General features: G+C 37.7%; 2 protein-coding genes and 1 long non-coding RNA gene across 3 annotated transcripts; 1 reads left to right on the forward strand and 2 right to left on the reverse strand.

The window, feature by feature from the left end:
• Window positions 1–331: 331 nt before the first annotated feature.
• Window positions 332–10,621, forward strand: phyhd1 (phytanoyl-CoA dioxygenase domain containing 1). Its single transcript, XM_083564187.1, has 11 exons — window positions 332–647; window positions 1,498–1,656; window positions 2,441–2,516; window positions 4,614–4,661; window positions 4,814–4,869; window positions 5,418–5,480; window positions 7,794–7,815; window positions 8,144–8,272; window positions 8,408–8,524; window positions 8,844–8,970; window positions 10,137–10,621. Exons 1-11 carry the CDS (start codon window positions 615–617, stop codon window positions 10,180–10,182), a joined length of 876 nt encoding a protein of 291 aa, XP_083420313.1. The 5' UTR covers window positions 332–614; the 3' UTR covers window positions 10,183–10,621.
• On the reverse strand, window positions 9,623–13,714 carry LOC310738810. Its single transcript, XR_014537162.1, has 3 exons — window positions 11,986–13,714; window positions 11,407–11,723; window positions 9,623–10,875 (listed from the first exon to the last, which is right to left on the reverse strand). It is a non-coding gene; the product is annotated as an uncharacterized lncRNA (long non-coding RNA).
• A 508-nt stretch (window positions 13,715–14,222) lies between these two features.
• Window positions 14,223–19,927, reverse strand: dolk (dolichol kinase). The gene is made up of 2 exons (XM_083564147.1): window positions 19,805–19,927; window positions 14,223–16,229 (listed from the first exon to the last, which is right to left on the reverse strand). The coding sequence occupies exon 2, from the start codon at window positions 16,073–16,075 to the stop codon at window positions 14,501–14,503; it is 1,575 nt and encodes a 524-aa protein (XP_083420273.1). The 5' UTR covers window positions 16,076–16,229; window positions 19,805–19,927; the 3' UTR covers window positions 14,223–14,500.
• Window positions 19,928–19,947: the final 20 nt, after the last annotated feature.

A 19,947-nucleotide genomic window follows, 5' to 3' on the forward strand; every position in this document is an offset into this window, starting at 1 on the left:
TAACACTGAAAAGTCCATTAGTGGATAAGATCTTGAATGTTTTTTTAAATGCAGGCTGGGCCTGGGCTAGTAGGTGGGTTGGGGATGAGCCAATCCTGTGACTGGGCCTCTCTGTATTCTCACCCATACTGAAGTGTTTTATTTCTTTATATGAGGTCACAAATAGTCATTTATTGAAGAATTACATGTGATAATGTACTGGGGAAAGTCTATAATACAAGTTGCATTTTGTTCTGTTAGTGTGCCATGTTATATATTATACATCTACAGCTGGTTAAATCTCTGTCCCCCTCTGTCTTTCTCACTCACTCACTCTCACACACACACACACACACACACACACTTTCTCACTCTCGAACTCTCGCTTAATCACACGTAAACAAATTCTCTCTCTCTCTCTCTCTCTCTCTCTCTCACACACACAAACACACACATTCTCTCTCTCTCTCTCACTCACTCACACACACTTTCTCACTCTCGCACTCTTGCTTAATCACACGTAAACAAATTCTCTCTCTCTCTCTCTCTCTCTCTCTCTGTCTCTTGCACACACAAACACACACATTCTCTCTCTCTCTCTCTCTCTCTCTCTCTCATTCTCTGTCGAAGTAAGGATGGATGGTGTATCACAGCAGGATGTCCAAAAGGTAAGTTAAAACCCACATTCTTGACGTCTTTTCCAGCACAGAACGACATAAAAACTCATTTCGAAACGGAATTGTTTGGGTTTTCTAATAGCGCGTCTTAAGCAAGTGAACGTTTTTATAAATGCGCTTTTTCCATGTTCATTCGAAAACCGTGTTTCTGGTAGTTGGAGCTGTTACTGTATGCAGCTGAAATGCATGTTATTGTTTTGAATGTGAATGTGAGAGGAGGGGATTATCACAGCTGTAATAACATCCTTCTTGATCAGAGCAGGGCAGTTCTCACATCTGTGAGTTTCTGTTGAACTTAATGGCAGGAGAGACTCTAAATAGGAGATGAATAGATGGATAAATGGATGTATGAATGGATGAAAGAATGGATGAATGGATAGATGAATGGTTGGAGAGATGGAATAATGTGTCAATGAATTAATAGATAGATAGACAGATAGATAGATAGACAGATAGATAGATAGATAGATAGATAGATAGATAGATAGATAGATAGATAGATAGATAGATAGATGCATTCAAAATGAATTGGTGGGTGGATGGATGGATGTATGGTTGAAAAATAAATGAATGGATGTGCCAGGATGGATGGATAGATAGATGGATGGATAATTGAATAAATAGTTGGATGGATGCAAGGATGCATAAAAAGATGGATGAATAAATGGATGTATGAATGAATAAATGCTTAAAAAAAAGCCCATGCAGGCATCAAGTCCTCAGTAGGTCATGAACCCCAGTCCCCTAAGCTGAAATTCTAACTCTTTAGGGTGGCATACCTTGGATTATTTTTTTTTTGCCCTGGTAATATTTCCTCACAATGTCTCACAATAAATCTTAGTACCGTGAAGATGGTTACCTGGTGCTGGAGGGGTTCTTCTGCCCAGAGGAGTGTGATGTGCTGAGAAAACGGATGAGTGAAATAGTGGAACAGATGGATGTTCCAGTTCACTGCCGCACTCAATTTTCTACTGATCACGACGAGCAGCTGAAGACCCAGGTAATGTTACATTATTGCCTAATGTTAAATTATTGCTTAAACAGTAACGATTAATCAATTTTATCGGGCTAAAATGAATTAATAACCTTTTACATTTTTCTTTGCTTTTTTTTGTGCTGTGAAATAAATATTTCCTGTTGAAAGATGCAGGTGAGTTTTCAGAATACTGAGGGCTGACAAATGAAAGGAAAATCTTGTCACTCTGTTATGATTTGAGAGCATTTTTCTGGTATGGTTTGTGTTCACTTGTTCCCTTAGCCGCAACAGCTACTGCAAATCAATCCAAAGTTTATCTTACTTATGACCTTTATTCTATCTCTACCCTGAAACGAGTGAAGCTCCCATCCACATTGCACAAGGGATCATTGAATGCTCTCATTCACATGGAAATGATATAGATCATATGCTATGGCTTTTATCAGATTTTAACCCAGGTGAACAATTGTAGAGTATTTTAGACCAAAATGATAGCGTATAGTCTACAAAGCCATTATCTAAAGCTATTGTGAAGCACTTGCTATGTTGAATTTTCTTTTCAGTTGTTGCCTGTCTGTCTCCCCGAAATATTAATGAGATTTTCGTAGCGCAGTGTATATATAGTTATGAAAATATCATATAGTTAGGTTTCCTAGGTCCTGTAGTTGTTCTGCTTCAAATCTTCAATATGTAGCTCAAATCTATGTTAATCATTTACATTTACGTTTGCGGCATTTAGCAGATGCCCTTATCCAGAGCGACATCACTAATCAGTCACTAACCTTGCTTTCTGTTTGTCTACCTCTAGGGAAATGCTAATTACTTTATCACAAGCGGGGACAAGGTCTGCTTTTTCTTCGAAAAAGGTGTCTTCGACGAAAACGGTTTGTGATCCAGCTGTTGGATTTGTAGATTTTGGCGAATTATATTTCTATCAATTTAATGTTAGAAAAATAGTATTATGTATGTTTATTCATAAAAAAAAAATGTCCAGTGGGCAAATTTAACAGTAGATTTATATTTATCAGTACTGTAATTTTTCTGTAATTGAATATTAAACATATTTTTGGATATTAATCATAATGCAATATAAAAAATAGCTAAAATAACGAATTCTTTAATAGTTAGTAAAGTATAATAATTAATAATGCACTATATATATATATATATATATATATATATATATATATATATATATATATATATATATATATATATATATATATACTGTAATTTCTGGACTATAAAGCGCACCCATATATAAGCCGCATCCACTGAATTTTACAAATATTTTTATTTTTAACTTAAATAAGCCGCACCTGTCTATAAGCCGCACTATATGTCTACACTAATGTATTTTACACAGGCTTTAACGAAAGACATGTCACACACGGTGTAACAGGTGAAATATGTTGCGCTTCCTGTAGGAGCATAGCGGTATTTTGGGAATAGCATGCCACTGCATTACCGCTATTACTGCGGTGTGCAAGATGAGGATTATGTCCTTATTATTTTCTGATGCTGATTCTAAGTTTCTTTGACTAACCCGTAACGCTGTTGCCAAGAAAAATTAAAAAGCACGAGTTTTGGAAACCTGTCCGTGCTTATATGATTTCTGTTGCAACTGGAGTTAGCGAGCTCTCCCTTCACCCAGACTCGTTACAACGGCTTGTATCTAAACATTAGCTGACCAAGAAAGTCATTGTTCACTGTCTTCCTCCTTCCTTTCACAACTATTTCTCTCGGGAGTTTATCTTTTGGCATCGTCGTGCGTTAAAAAAAAAAGTTTTTTCTCCTGATGCCGTGCAGCTCAGAACACAGGTGAGGTGCGTTTTTCCGATTCATTCGGAAATTTCATTGGTCGAATGTTATGGGGTTCAGTTTTTTGGCTTGAAGTTTGTGAAACCGGGAAAAACCCAGGAAAAATTTATATATATATACAGCATATACAGCTTTAGAATTATTGACACCATTGCTACATATTTGTAAGAGTGTCCCTGACTAAGGATTTACATAGTCGATTTAGAAATGTAAAATCTTGCCTGTAGTTGACTGATAGTCCATAATCTGATAATAATATATAATCGTGGGTGTGTGTGGGTGTCTGTATGAAAGTACAGCGCAACATCAATGCAATAAAAAATTTACAGAATTAAATTACAACAGAATATACCTTTAATTTAAATTTGTCACAGAGGTGGTTGGATTTATTCATGCATGTTAAAATTATTTATTAAAAGCTTCTTTCTTTTCACATTTGTATTCACAGCATTATTATCATCATAATAGGTTGTATATTAACTTATTGGAAGAAAATCTGGAGTTGTATGTGAAATCGACATTGAGCAGCCCATAACCAAAATGGAATGATCCTTGTTTCATAATATCTCTGCAAAGATTCGACCGGTAAGATCAGGCTTATCAGTCGAATCAGGCTCCTCCTATGGAAGCATTAAATCTTTGACTATTCGGGGTCACCCCTACAAAAAAATAGATATCATTGTGGTTCAAGACTGAAAATATGGGTGAAATCTAGCTTTTAATTGATTAGCATTTATGAACAGTAAGAAAATAAGTGTTTTTTAATGAAAATATTATTGTCACCCCCCCTAAAACAGAATCTCTCCACATGCTCCAGGGTCTGAAGTTCAGATCTGGAGTGACTCTCCAGTTCATCTTAACACACTGGTTTTCAGGTTTAGCATGAGGTAAAAGGACAATCACGTGAAATGCTCGACAGCCTTGTGTACCATTCTGAAAACTTCAGTAGTTCAGTATTGTCACACTTTAATCCTCTACAAATTCACGATAGCCATACATGTCCCTGATAGGTGGTTTGTAGTGAACAGACACAGGGGGGGCCCAAAAGATGCGTATGAAATGACTATGTTTGGAAACTGTTTTTGCTCAAAATGTAAAATATATAAAATAGAGCTTATTTATAGTTTCCTGCCATCTTTTGACTTACTGTTTATTCACAGGGGAGTTTACTGTCCCAAAGGAACGCTCACTGAACAAAATCGGACATGGTAGGTGGTGAACGCATGAAATATAATTCATAAAAATAATCAGGATCTTTGGTTTCACCTTATTTTCGAATTCACAAAAATGATTTGTGTTTGTATTTATATAGTTATTTGTCTGTATATCTAGTTTGTTTTTTCCTCTCTGTATTTTTCAGCCCTCCATGCCCATGAGCCTGTATTTAAATCCATCACACACTCTCCCAAAGTTCAGGTAGAGACACCTGTAAATCCTGGTTTTAAAACTATGTAAAAAAAAATATATTTTACAAGCGTATTCAAAGACACAGGTGATGCGATATAGCTTGATGTGAAGCAAAGTGACTGTTGGTTAGTTTTTACTGTTTTACACCACATCAATTAAAAAAAATATTAGATGTGAAAGCCACACTTCATACTTTTGCATTCATTTATAACGTTTAATGTTGTGGAACATATACAGAAAGAGTTCTTTTATGGTATTGCGTACATTAAAACGTATTTAAACGATCATTTCATTACCATGGTGAAACCTCAAAGCCTTCCATTCTGAGGAATTTTCAAGCTCAGAAAAATTTGAATTCAGTAACGTCTGTTACAAAGCACTTCAATAAATGAGACTTCATATCAAAAAAAGTTTTGAAATCTATTTATGCAGTGCATTCCAAATAAAACATTAGCATTCAGTAGTGCTGGGGGGAAAACGTGAATTTATTCTACTGTACACTATTGTTCATTTTACATTTACAGCTTTCTCATGTTGTGCTTTTGTCCTCTGTGCAGAACTTGGTCAAAAAACTGGGGCTGATAAAACCTGTTGTTTTACAGAGCATGTATATTTTTAAGGTATCACTTTTTTATTTTTTGATTTCAGAGGTAAATTTATTTGACTACAGAAGTTTTGATAAAAATATTTTAATCAACCTTATCTAGCGTGTGTTTTAATCAAATATATCAAAAATATTAATCCAACAAATTGACCTAATAATTAGTATAGAACTTATAAGATACAATAGAAGTAGCTTGATTAAACCTATTTAGCCTATATGTTAATCAAACTCATGTAATATATATACTTCAAGTATTATTAAAATAATAATAATCAAATACTAATAAATAGAGTAGAGTAGGGTCTGACTGGTGTTATGAGTGTGTTGGAGAGACAGAAAAACAACGTACAAGGCAGACTTAAGCATGTTTATTGGGGAAGAAAAAAAAAGAGCTGGTGGGCCTCAGTCGCTGCAGAAGACATTGGCGAGTAATCAGAATCAGGTGAAGTTATGGGAGGAACATAGTAATCCAGTGATGGAACCGGAGTAGTGGGAGAATAGCTACATTGGGAATCAACTGAAACAAAGAATCCACCCATGATGTGTCTGCTTAGAGACGGGTTCTGAGTTCCGAGTTCCTATGACACCACGTCTGTCTTTGACAGGCTCCGTCTCACCTTTATCACTCAGGTCGACCCCTTACAACGTCATTCACGCTTTCTTTCTGTGAGGGACTGCATCATGCTCTCTTTTACCAAATCCAGTTTCTACTGGATTTCGCTAAACTGTTCAACGAGCATGTCGTCACTGGATTCCGCCACCGAACACAACAAGTGACATTGCGAAAATTCAGAATAGTGTCAGAGTCAAGGTGAGCTATTCTCTTCGACCTATCGAGTGTTGAATTGCTACGATAGGCAGTTTAGTGTCAAGCCAAATAAGGGCTTCACGTCTCAAGTCGAGCCTTAGGGATAACTACCCTATGAAAATCAACAGACTGATGTGTTGTGACGTGTCTTCTGATTACCTTGCGCTCAGCTATGTCAACTGTCACCCCCCTCGCCCAAGGGAATGAGTGTAAAAGCAGGGAGCTTGCATTTTACCCATGTCCATCATCATGCGGCGCAACCATTTTGGGCAGGGACCCGCATGTAAGGGCCCAAAGCATGCTCAAAAGTCTCTCGCGGCCCCACAAACATGCATTCACTGTGCATCATCGGCAGTGAAAATGTGTGGTGCTGCCGGGAAATCTAGGGCTGCTGACCATCAGTCGCAAGCTACCACGAGCCGGGCAGACATGATGGAATCCCCGGAAAAGCCACATCTCGTGGAGGAGGAGGACAGACTAGGTGACAAGGATGCAGAGGGTGATGCTAACTCTGACCTCCTCGATTTAGACATGGAGGACAAGGATCTTTCTCTTTGTCTTTCTCTATCGAGTAAAAGCCCCTGAGTTTCCAGTGACCAGTGTTCCTCTCCTATTTCTTCTTTTCGGATCTGCCTGGTTCACCCTGATGCCCTACCTCTTAATGGAGTCCTTCTCAATTGAGACCGCTCTATGCAGCTGGGAATGGTTACACATCTACAACCTAAAGATCTATGAAGCCACTAAAAAACTCAATAACTTTGAGCACTAATTCTGACTGGTTTGGGCAACATGCAGAAAGAGGAGGTGATGAATGCAGCTTACAGCTTCTTCTAAAGGTCTGTTTGGTCCAACTCTCAAGAAGATGAGAGAAATCAGCACCCCCAGGTGGACAAGAGGATGAAGCTTTTAGCCTCTGTATACCATGCAAGCAAACACTGCGACCACAATGACATTGACATTGTAGGGGGTCACAGATCGATCTGTCTGTCAAACACAGACGTGGTGTCATAGGAGCTTCCTTAGTTGGTCACACCTAAAGCGATTCAGATTTTGAAACACCTCACTCTGTTATCAAAGAATTGATGGGATTATGTTAAGTAACCCATACATTTTGTTCTTATTAATCAAAGTTGTGTAGTAGTATAAAATGTCAGTTTATACTGTATGTCTATTATTTATTATTATTATTATTTTTTTTTTTTTTACATTAATCTTGGGCTTAATATTAAACTTTTGTATTTAATAAGTTATTTAATTTTTCGTGCATTTCCATTATTTTAGTTTAGTTTTCATATATTGACTTTGGTATCTTTTAATTTGGTAAATTTTATATAACCTTTATAACCTAGAAGGGTTGTACAATTCAATCTTGGAATTGAAGTATAATAATTAAATGATTTATCATGTATATATATTCCATACATTTTTTTTTTAATTTAAGGAATTCTTGTTAGGAATGATTGTATTAATATTAATTCATTTATTCATATTTTTATTTCTGATTATTTCTGATTTCTCCAGCAACCAGGCATTGGTGGAGAAGGTATGGAATCATGCTTAATAGAAGTGAAATGTAGTGAGAGAACATTAATGTGATTAATCATTAAATTATTATTATTAATGTTGTGCTTAAAACTTTCTTGAACATGCTTGAGCATTGAGAATCTGTTCTATCCAGACAAATTATTAGCCATCATTATTATTCTAGTCGAGGAAGAGATTTGTTTCAGTATCGACCCTAAAGCAGAGAGACCTGAAAATTGGTTCATTAAAGTAAATCAACATAAACTAAGGGTGTATCATTATGCACTGACTTGTTTACATGAATTCTAATGAGAACTGTAATCTAATAAAACGTCTTGACCTGTTAGTGACACCTCATCAGGATGCCACCTTCCTGTACACCGAGCCTTTGGGGAAGGTGATGGGGGTGTGGATTGCTCTAGAGGACGCAACCCTTGACAATGGCTGCCTGTGGTTTATACCAGGCTCGCACAGGAGTTAGTACACCCCCCCCACACACACTTATTTAGCAGAATAGGTCAATTCACCTTTGTAATATATTGTCATAATATATGTGTTTCTGAATGAAAACAAGCCTTGTATTCTTGTATGTGTGCATGTGTACGTAAAAGCTGGAATCACCAGGCGGATGGTTCGAACCCCAAAAGGCTCATTTCCTCTAACTGATTTTATTGGACGAGAACAAAATTACCGTGACGATCTCTTCGTAGCAGCACCTGTCAAGAAAGGTGAGAGTGCTGCATCGATGTAGTGTGTGCTTTTTAAATTTAATTTCATTATGAATTGCCTACGATTACAACATTTTTCTTAGGAGTTGGTTTATCTATAACGTACTTCTCAGCTTCCAATGAGATTTCTGCCATCCACATAAGTGGCATAATGAACATTTGAATTATAAGTATACACAGATAACAACTATTTTTACTCATGAATGTAAGGATTAACACAGGACTATGCATGCTCTTATGGGAACATGATCCAGGGACACGGGAATGTGATCACGCCACACATGGAAAATAATTTTAATTATTTTCATAACAAACGCAGGTGGTGTGGTTCTAATCCATGGCGAAGTGCTCCACCGGAGCGCTGAGAACACCTCAGACGAATCACGCAATGTCTACGCCTTCCACATCATGGACTCTGAGAACACCTGCTGGAGCTCTGAGAACTGGTGAGAAAACTTTGTGTACTGACTAATGGATGTAGCTACATTTTCAAGGCACATTGCATGAATGAATGATGTATTATATAATGAGTGAAATTTTGATCTTCAATATACATGGAAGCTCATAAGTAATCAGACACGCTTTCCAGACAAATCTGTACATAACATATAATGGATTTGAAATGAAGCTTTTTTTTTTTGTAGAGTTTTTGTAGAGTTCCCTTGAAACATGACATAAAAAAAAAATAGGAATTGATGATCCTGGGACAGGTTGTTTGAAACCAGTGCGAGCTCATTAATGCCCCTTGCTATTAGTTATAATGGAGCAGTGGAGTGTTGCGCAATGAGTGCTGTAAAACCTTTTATAAGAATGCGGATAGTGCGAGTGCTGTGCAGAAAGGAATTTCGGTGTCATTCAATTTAGGATGTCATGATTGTGTACTGTCTGCTAATTCTAAAGAAATGGGTTCAGCCTCAACAAAAAAGGAGTGGTGTTCAAACGACCCTCACACCAGAGAGAATATTTAGGCTGTTCAGCTGTCCATTTGCCAACATGCATCATCCCTCTGTTGAGCTGTTTCTTGAAAATTACAACTCATGTTGTTACAACTCACATTGTAATTGCATGAGCAGACAAGACACAATCTTGAATATGCACCTTATGTGAAGCAATAAAATCAAGTAATTAACACCAAGCAGTGGGTTATCCTGCTTATACCATGGTACTTTGCCAACAATGATGAGTTGAAGCTGTCACTGATGTTTTCAATCCAAAACAGATTCAATGTATAAAAATAACAGCTTATTTTAGATAATTATTTAGCTAAGTAATGTCATTGGGAAATAATTACAATAGCTGTCGCACTCTGTAGGCAACTGTAACTGAATGTTTTTCGGGAAAACAGGTTTATAAAGCAGCACACTCAGACTCGAGCATTTAGACAGACCATGGTATAAATTCAATTATTGTTTTCATCAAACTGTGATCATGAACCTTTCAGATAGCTTATTGAGTATTTTGTTTCTGAGCTTACCACAAAGCTCAACTGGCTATGATTTCTCAACTTTCTCGAACATCTGGAGCAGTTTCAGTGCAACAGGCTTGTTCAAAAATACTAATCAAATTTGCAGATAATTTCTCCATATTGACATTATCGTTCTTTAACACACAGGCTACAGCCAACTGAGAAGCTTCCCTTCCCGTCTCTCTACACCTAAAACTGCCTGCTTCACTGTATCCACCCTGTTAATGACAAGTCTCATTTCCTGTTTTTATGTTAAAATCTTCTTGTCAATTCAGAGTGATATGTTATTTTTTAACAACTTAGATATATGTGACTTGAAAATGAACATATATTGTAAAATATTACTTTTAATATGCAACTCAATCATTTTTAAACATTGTACTCACCATATACATAGGATTTTAAATGATGTCCATGGCGATATTGTATTATAATATTTTAGAAACTATGCCCATATTTGCATGCACAAAAAATCCCCAGACCATTTTCTTAGACATACACCTGAATGATTGTATAGTAATTGTGCATTATGTTAATGAAGAATAAACCTATATTGACTTTATTTAGACTTTGCATATGTAATAAACCTGATTAAAAGGGCATTTGTATTTCTTATAAAGTGATATTATGAACCTTATGTGTACATTTTTGAGAATTGTATTTAGTGGAATTAAAAAAATATCAGTATTTCATATAATATGAGAAATTGTACAGCCTACAGCACACATAACGTGGTGCACGGGATGATCATGTAATCATTTTGCCATTGAGTGACTATCAGGAAAACACTGCTATCGAAATCACCGTATTTTATTTTTTGGCTTTTTTTTTTTTTTGGCTTTTCAATTGGCATCTAATTAAAGCCACAGAGGTACAAAATCATTCACTTGAGATCCCCGTTCTTTATTCATTCAATTCAATTCATTGCGGTTCAGTTTTATTTGTATAGCTGTTTTAACAATGGACATTTTCCCACAGCAGCTTTACAGAGATAAATAAATTACAAATAGAAATTTGTGTTCCATTTTGAATCTGGTTCCTCCCAAGTTTTCTACCTCATACCATCTTAGGGAGTTGATCCTTTTCACTGTTGCCACTATATATTATTAATGATTTTTTTCATTTTTTTTTTCATTTTCATGATTTAAATATTGAATTATAAATATCTTTAACAATTTTGCCATTAAATCCTTTCATTAAATAGAATAATTGTTTCAGGTGCAGAGGGAATTTGTATTAATATAAAATTAAATCTTTCATTGTATGTTCGACTTGGATATAAGACATAAACTGATTAGAAATAACATTAAAACCACCGACCTGTGAAGTGAATAACAATGATTCTCTTCAAGGTTGGATATATTAGACAGCAAATAAACAGTTGCTTCTCATTTGCATTTATGTTTATGACATTTGCTTATCCAGAACGACTTCCAAAAGTGCTAAGAGGTTTCTATCAATAAATACATTCTGAAACTGGTTCAGTAGATCACAGACTAAGATAATGTTTCATCTTTGTTTTCCTAAAAAGAACTCATTTAACTCGCATAAAACCTTCAAAATGGACCATTTTGTGTCAATGTTTTGACCCTTAATAAAATCACAGTCACTCAAACTTGAATAGACATTCACCTTTAAAGGAATTTTTGAAGGAATTTTGGAGTAAGCCTTCCCACGTTTTGAATTTTCAGAGGCATGTAAAAACTAAATCTTTAGGTATATGAGGTGAAGTCACTTTCTCTCAAACTCTTTTTTTTTTTTTCTTCTCCACCCTAAAAATACAGACTAAAGAATATGCAATGGGATGTGTGGTATGCAATGGGATGTGCGGTATGCAATTGGATGTGCGGTGTGCAATGGTGCGGTGACCCGAGCCAAAGCAGTCATTTACCAATAAAATCACTGTCTCTTAAGTATTTCAACCATTTTATACCTCAGCTTTTTCAATTAAATGATTGAACTATTAAAGAATGAATCATAGCTAAAGATGTGGAACATCCATAAAACAAGTTACTTCTTACTTATGTTTTTTTAGGCTATCTTAAAGTTAATAACACATAAAAAAGAGCTTATAAGCGGAAATGTTGCTGTTTTAGTCCTGTGCACACACTGCTGGAAAATGCACTATATGTAAAATATCAATGATCAATGATTTGCTATGTAAAATAACAGCACTGTTATTATCGGTTTATTGTTTTAGATTCTGTAGTTAACTTGAATGTTATTAAACATATGATTTGAACGAAAGTCCACACTACTACTGCCCGAACTGCTGTTATAGAAAATGTAACACAGTCGTTGTTCATTTTGCAGATGCCCTTAATTATAGCAATTGACAATTATAGCATTTATACACCTGAACAGTTAAAGACTTACAAGGGCCTAGCAGTGGCCACATCCTCCTCTCTGACCACTAATAAATAAGAATTCAAATACATGTTGGTATCACGTTTTTTTTAGCTCATGTCGGTGGCAAACTGCTTTTTAGTTCCATCATTTTTATTGAAAGGTAAATTACCTTCACATCATAGTGTCTTCCTCAGCTTTGAAATGACTCGCCTAACTGTCTTTACTTATAAATGGAAATAAAGATGTGAACTCGATCTGAATGTCTTAAAAAGTAGAACAAAAAGCAAACACCTAAGAATGATTGCCAGTGATCTAAGGCTTTACTGAGGCCCTACAACAGGACCTCACACACCTCTGCGTGTTTGCATCAATATTTGTCAGTACAAAATGATCTTCAGTCATGTGTTTTGCATTAAAAATATTTTCTATTACATAAGAATACTGAGTCATTTTTAATAGGCAAAATCGATGCATACTCCTGCTTGCAAAATAATGAAATTAAGTAGATAAAAAAAGGAATTTTTGCTTCGCATATACATATATAAGGCTCATGAAGATCATTCACGGTCAAGTTATAGGAAGTATTGCAAACTGTATTAAGATGTCCTCCCAAATGTGGAAAATTCTAAATGTTCATTTATAAGATTTGAACCCCAGGATGCCGAAGGCATATGTTTTAAGAATGACATGAAACCTGAACCACAAGCTCACATCTAACATGCTTATTACTGTAGCCGTTACATGCCTTCAGTGCATTTAAAATAAATAATTCATTATGTAAATACAGTGGTACTGCAAAGCCTTCTCTGCTGGCCTAAACACTAGAAGAACTGACCTACATTTACAACCTAAATTCTAATATTTGTTCCATGAAATTGTATTCATTTATTCCCAACAGTTTATTCTGTTCATTTCGTAGCATTTCTCTTGGCTGCACTTGGCTTCCAGTACGTGTACGTGTTTTTTTGACCAATCAGATTTCAGCCTGCCATGTCAATCTAATCTCCCCAGGGCCTTCAAAGTCAATACTGCTGACCTTTTTACCATAGAGAATATTAGCAATGGGTCTGTTTCTTTAACCAATTAGATTTCATATTCGCCTCACAGGGCCAGCTAGCTGGCCCAGAATAGTGTCAGCATTTTTCCGTCCTCTGATTGGTTAGTCAGATGGAAACTGGTTCAGCCAAGCCAAGATGGTATTTTTTAAATAGCTCCCTTTACATTTGTGGCATTTAGCAGATGCCCTTGTCCAGAGTGACTTATAATTCTCTATTTAACACAACTGAGCAGTTGAAGGTTAAGATGCCTGCTCGAGAGCCCAACAGTGAATTTGAACGTACAACCTTTAAATCAGAAGTCCAACATCTTAACCAGTAAGCTACCACTTTCGACTTAATTATATGGAGCATGTACATGACAAATTAGTTCATCATTTATGTTATAGTAGCTACAGTCATATATATTAACCAAACTCCATTTCCTGGTTCAGAAGCCTTGGGGAAAAAATACAGCTGTGAATCTTGGTCAAAAAAACAAACAAACTAAGCATGTGTGACTCATTTGGAGACACAGTGCCAGAAGAACAATCTTCTCCTGAACGTTGATTCTCCTGAAGACTAAGAAGTTACTAGTGGACTTCAGCACGAAGCAGGAGCGGTTATACCACTGGACCCCAGGTTCCTAGGTGTTCACATCACACAGGACCTGTGTTGGTACAATCCGCACTGAGCTCCCTGACCTGCAGGACATCTACAGCATGCGGTGAAGGACCTCAGCCATCCCAACAATAAACTCTTTTCTTTGTTGCATTCAGGGAAGCGCTTCCACTCCTTGAAAGCGTATTATATGGTTGAGGCGAAAGAACACACACATAAGCTACTAGTGTAGTTTTTTTTTCACTGATGTTTATTTCCCTTACTATGGACCACAGTATGATTTCATCATCCACTATTCAGATTTCATTGCATTAAAATAAATAAATTGAATCCTAAAAACAAATAAGGAGTTCTTTCATAATAATAAGTTAGAAAATAAACAGTTCCTGAAAAGGGATGCAAACCTTTGAACCCTACAGTTTTTGTGTAGAGTTTTAAATTTTCGAATGTTTTTGTACATACAGTAGTAATTATAAGAACTGGGTGTGTACGTGTGCTTGCGCATGCTCATAACATCAGAAGGACATATAAATACAGCGGCAACAGGAGATTATCGATCTGTGACGTGTACGCCTCCAGCATGGCTACCAGAGCGATGGAGCCCACCACCCACGAATAGCTGGCGTTTAAGTTGATGCCGGCGTCCGCTATCAAGAATATGGCCACAGCTATGATCTGGGCAAACACGGAGGTCGCTGTGCCCTCAAAAGTCTTTTTAGTGCCTGGCCAGCGGATTTCACCTGCCGTGCTCCCAAAAATAGATGCTACAGTGTCTCCAACTCCTACGGCCAGGACACCGGCGTAGGGTGCCAGTCCCCCAGTGCCTGCAACTCCTCCTTTTGACATGCATGGTGTTTGCGAGATCCACACAGGTATGGAAATTCCTACGAGCAGGTAGATGTGCGTGATGATAATCAGCCCGGAGTCCCTATCATCTAGGAAGAGAGCCAGTGACCTGCGCAATACCGAGCCCAGTGGGCGGATCCGGAAAATTCGCACCAGTTCCAGGAAAATGAACAGCGCTAGACATACGACAGCTGCCAGGTGCAACAGCGGGCGATCGAGTGCCAACCCGGGTGCGAAGGTCAACACGATTAGGAGGTGGAAGTACTTTCGTACAGCCGTGGAGGCTTGGTACTTCTTTGTGTCTTCTGAGCGCCGGGTGTTCTGACGCACCACCACAATCACTGCAACCATAATCAGGAATGTCCAGTATGCCAACAACCAGAGGCGGGTGATATTCTCAGTGAGGAATTCTAAAATCCAGATGACAGGGTGGTGTCCAGTAAGGAGGGACAACCAAGGAACAAGCAAGCCCAAGCCAAGAACGGCCGTCATGACATGGAAAAACAACGACGCTGCCCATGTTTCGGATTCCATAAAGAGGAAGAGGAGCGCAAAGACAAGGCCGAGCAACACCAGTCCTGCCACGGCTACGGGGAGAAAGAAATGGAGGGGGTCGACGTTGGTATTTGGACTTGCACTCAGTGAGCGCTTGATCAACTGGTTGATCATGAAGCTGAGGCCACCAAGGATTAGCAGGGCTTCTCCGGGGGTGAAGCAGCGAGGAAGGAGATAAAGAAGGATCAGGCTTAAGTAGACAAAGATGAGCAGCACCTCCAAAACCTCAATCACCTCCGAAACCAGCAGCGTCTGTTTGACGGTGTAGAGGATGGCGCTGGCGGCAATTCCTGTTATCACACAGGTGTTGCTGGGCACCGGTCGCGTGACTCCCAGCGCAATGAGTGACAAAAACAGCGCAAGCATCATCCCTGTTACTGTGATCACCATCGCGAAACGCTCAAAGTACACATTCCCAACAGCGACGCATCGGCCACGCAAAGTGAGGCCCAGCAATGGGAGCAGCATGCTGGCTGGAAGGACGCCACTGTTTGCTGAAGGGCGGAACTGGAAGACCGCTGCTCCTGTTCGAAGGAGGCGATCCCACTTGTGCTGGACGTAGAAGGCCTGGACAGCCAAAGCGATGCAACACCATGATAGCTGGTTCCACACTGCCACGTGCACACACAGGACGATAGAGAACACCACTAATGATTCCACCAGCACTGGATCCGTCTGCATGATCTTTGTGTTTTGCCTTTAAAAGAAGGGAGATGGTGACTGACTACAGGACCTTCTTGAAGAAAAGTAGTGCAAATTCCAGCTTTCAGATCAGTCAGAATCTTGGTCTCAGGTTCGGCATTGTCGACATGGTCCTCAACCTTGTCCCCTCCACCTCAGATAGAAAAAACAGAAAATGATAACCAAGTGAAACAAGGAAATGAAAATAAATAAATGAACATTACTCTGCGCAAAAAAAGATCACGCACACTTGAGCAATAACTTGTCCTAAGGACCCAAATATGGTTATTCATTTTTTAGCAAAATAATTAAAACTTTTTTTGATACAACGATCGAAAAGGATTTTGGTTCTTAGTATGCAGTGGTGATCATCAGTGCCTTTGATAGATAGATAGATAGATAGATAGATAGATAGATAGATAGATAGATAGATAGATAGATAGATAGATAGATAGATAGATAGATAGATAGATAGATAGATAGATAGATAGATAGATAGATAGATAGATAGATAGATAGAGGGGAAATATGCAAAACATTAAATTGCTTGTCTTTTTTATTAACACATTCTATGATTACCCTATTTAACTATTTTAAATAAAATGCCTGCTTGTTTAAATAAAATATAAACATATTTTATGATATTATATAATAAATTTAATATATAAAAATTTAATAGAATAAATCGAATGAATGCAATACATGCTATCATATTGATTACATTGAAATTTCTATTAAATTGACAAATTTAATTGATTAAATGAAAAGGTTTAAATAAATATTTTACATTTGGTGTGTATTTTACATTTAAAATTTAATTTTCTATAAATATGATCTCCTCAACTGTTCTCCACACATAAAAAGGACAGCATTCGGTACACATGTGCAGCTAACGGAAAACCATGTACCGAAAAATTTCTGTACAAATACGTGTACCGTTACACCCCAGATTGATAAATTGATAGAACTTAATTGTCATTGCATATTGCACGTACACAGAAACAAAATGCAGTTTAGCATCTACCAGAAGTGCAAATAGTAGCAATTGCACAAATTGACAAAAGCAGATAAATATATGTACAGCATATAATATATAAGTGGATAAATGTACAACAAATATATATAAATGCTGCTGATTAAGTACACTTACAATAAATATAAACATATAACTGATCATATATGAGAAGTAATATTGTGCCGGATGTGTGTAAGGCATCATATGTGTAGAGAAAGTGGGATATAAAAATGTACAATTTGGGAATTGTACATAAGTTACAAAAGCACAAACTGTACAGAGGTATTACACAGTGTCTACGACGGTGATGTATAGATATGAGGATCAATTATTTAATCATTTACAAAAATGTACATTAAAAGCTATAATGCCTCAATTTGAAATGTCATCAAGTTTTCGGTTGATGACAAAATTTCATTATTTCATTATTTTCTAATCACAGCTCTATCGACAGAGTATCTTCAATTTATAACCGAACACTGAGAATGTTATAGCATGAAAGTTATACAACTGGTTATACAACTGGTTCAGGCCTCTCTCTTTTTTTTTTTTTTACCTCTGATTTACATTTCACTTCTGACAGTCTCAAAAACTGTGGATCACGAAGAGGACTAAACAAACTTCTACTCAGAAGGGGCTGTGAATTATCTGATCAGTTGAATTTACCAATTGATGAAACCCAATATTGAGGACAGGAATAATCTAGTACTAGCGCTGAGGAACCCAATACGTTTACTTATACACTTCTTCCATGTGGCATATCGATTCCATTTCTCCACTTGAACAGCGAACTGTTCATTTGGACGATAGCTGAATTACGAGCACATAAAAAACTTTAATGGAAACTAACACTTTTACCATCCAGTCTTTATATCCTACAAACATGTTGAGAAATTTCAAGGCATTGATGCAATAATCAGGCGGTTGCTAAATGCATATGACTCAAACATGAGCTTAGACATGCTGAACTTTGGCCCAGTCAATGTTGGAAATGCATGTGACTTATTTAAGACGAGCTAAGCACTCATTTGGCCAAAGGTTGTCATCACACCCATGTGTTGTCTCTTCCGAAAACTGTTGGCTCAAAATTGGAAGCACCCAATTACCTTTGCATCACATGTTCCCTTACAGTGACCCTAAGTACTTAATGAGGTCACTGAAGACATTATATTCCAAGGTTATAGTGTGGAAAAAACACAAGTGACCTGCAGAGAACCCAGACCCCAACCTTACTTCACACTTTTGCAAAGGACCTGAACACGGAATATTCTCCAGGCCTCTTCAGCGAACATCAGTGCCTGAACATCATGTATAGATGCTTTCAAGATTTGGATGCACCTTTGCTCTTATGATACCCTTCACTCTTCTGGGAAAGCACAGCTTTTCTTTACTTTCAGCACCATAAGCAGCTTCCCAACAAAGAGTGAAGAATATTATAAGAGCAAAGGTGCATCTATACATAATGTTCGGGTGTACGTTATATAGCCATTATGGCCACCGATCAGGCATAACATTATGACCACCTGGCTAATATTGTGTTGGTCCCCTCTTGCTGCCAAAACAGTCCTGAACCATCGAACATAAAAAAAATCTACTTCTTTAGCCATTTGAGCTACAGGAGCTCGTCTGTTGGATCGGACCACACGGGGAAGCCTTCGCTCCCCACGTGCATCAATGAGCCTCGGCCGCACATGACCCTGTCAACGGTTCACCTCTGTTCCTTCCTTGGAGCACTTTTGATAGATACTGACCACTGCAGGACGGTAACATCCCACAACAGCTGCAGTTTTGGAGATGCTCTGACCCAGTCGTCTAGACATCACAATTTGGTCCTTGTCCGACTCAAACTTGCTCAAATCCTTACACTTTCCTTTTTCCTGCTTCTGACACATAAAATATCTCCCCCACGAACAGGTGCCATGATGAAGAAATTATGTGTTATTCACTTAACTGGTCATAAAGTTATGCCTGGTCGGTGTATATTTAAAATAGTGGCCCGAGGCCAAATCCTGGAAGGTCACAAGTCTCAGACACCCTGATCACAACTTGCCCCTTCATGTCATCAATGATTGCGAACAACCCAAACCTGAGAGTCTATTAAGAAACGTTGTGCGGTACTAAAAGGTGGGAAATCTTAAACTATTTCAAGCTAGTTACTGGAGATCTGTTCCCGCTGTGAGAGTCTAAAGGACTTGGCATGAAAAACACCAGACTATAACATTACACTGTAATCCATAATGCATTGCAGATTAGACTAAGCAAAGACTAATTATCTGATTGTATTGAGAGATCACAGTAAGGAGAAGGATGATAGACTCCATCAGGGTGATCAGAGCTGATAAGTCTAGGTCTAGGATCTGGGGTTTAGAGTCTTATATAAATGCATAAAAAGCACAGCATCCAATTGAAATGCCTGTATAGTGAAACACTACACCTTTAAGGCGCTGTAATGTTAGCCATTACACCAGGCATCAGTGAAACAACCCTCACACGTGGAAGACGATATGGAAGATATGGAAATTGCATTTGATTTTTTTCCCCGATATAAAACTGACTGTATGTCAGATGCCTGGCCTTTGTGATGTGTAACAATCACAGGGAATGTATTATAGGATCCTGACTAGCACGAATGACTTAATAGGTTTTAATGAAAGCTAAAACACCCTCTATGCTTTTTAAAAATGATAAATCATAAAAAAAGCGGATTCACCTACCAATAACTCGATGTGAAAATATACAAATACTGCAACTCCAGGTGAACGATCTTGTGTGATATTTCAGCTCGCTGCTACTAAAACGCCTGCCCACTTGCATTCTGACAAACCCCGCCCACTTGCATTCTGACAAATCCCGCCCA

Source organism: Silurus aristotelis, assembly GCF_946808225.1.
Source record: "Silurus aristotelis genome assembly, chromosome: 16".
NCBI lineage: Eukaryota > Metazoa > Chordata > Actinopteri > Siluriformes > Siluridae > Silurus > Silurus aristotelis.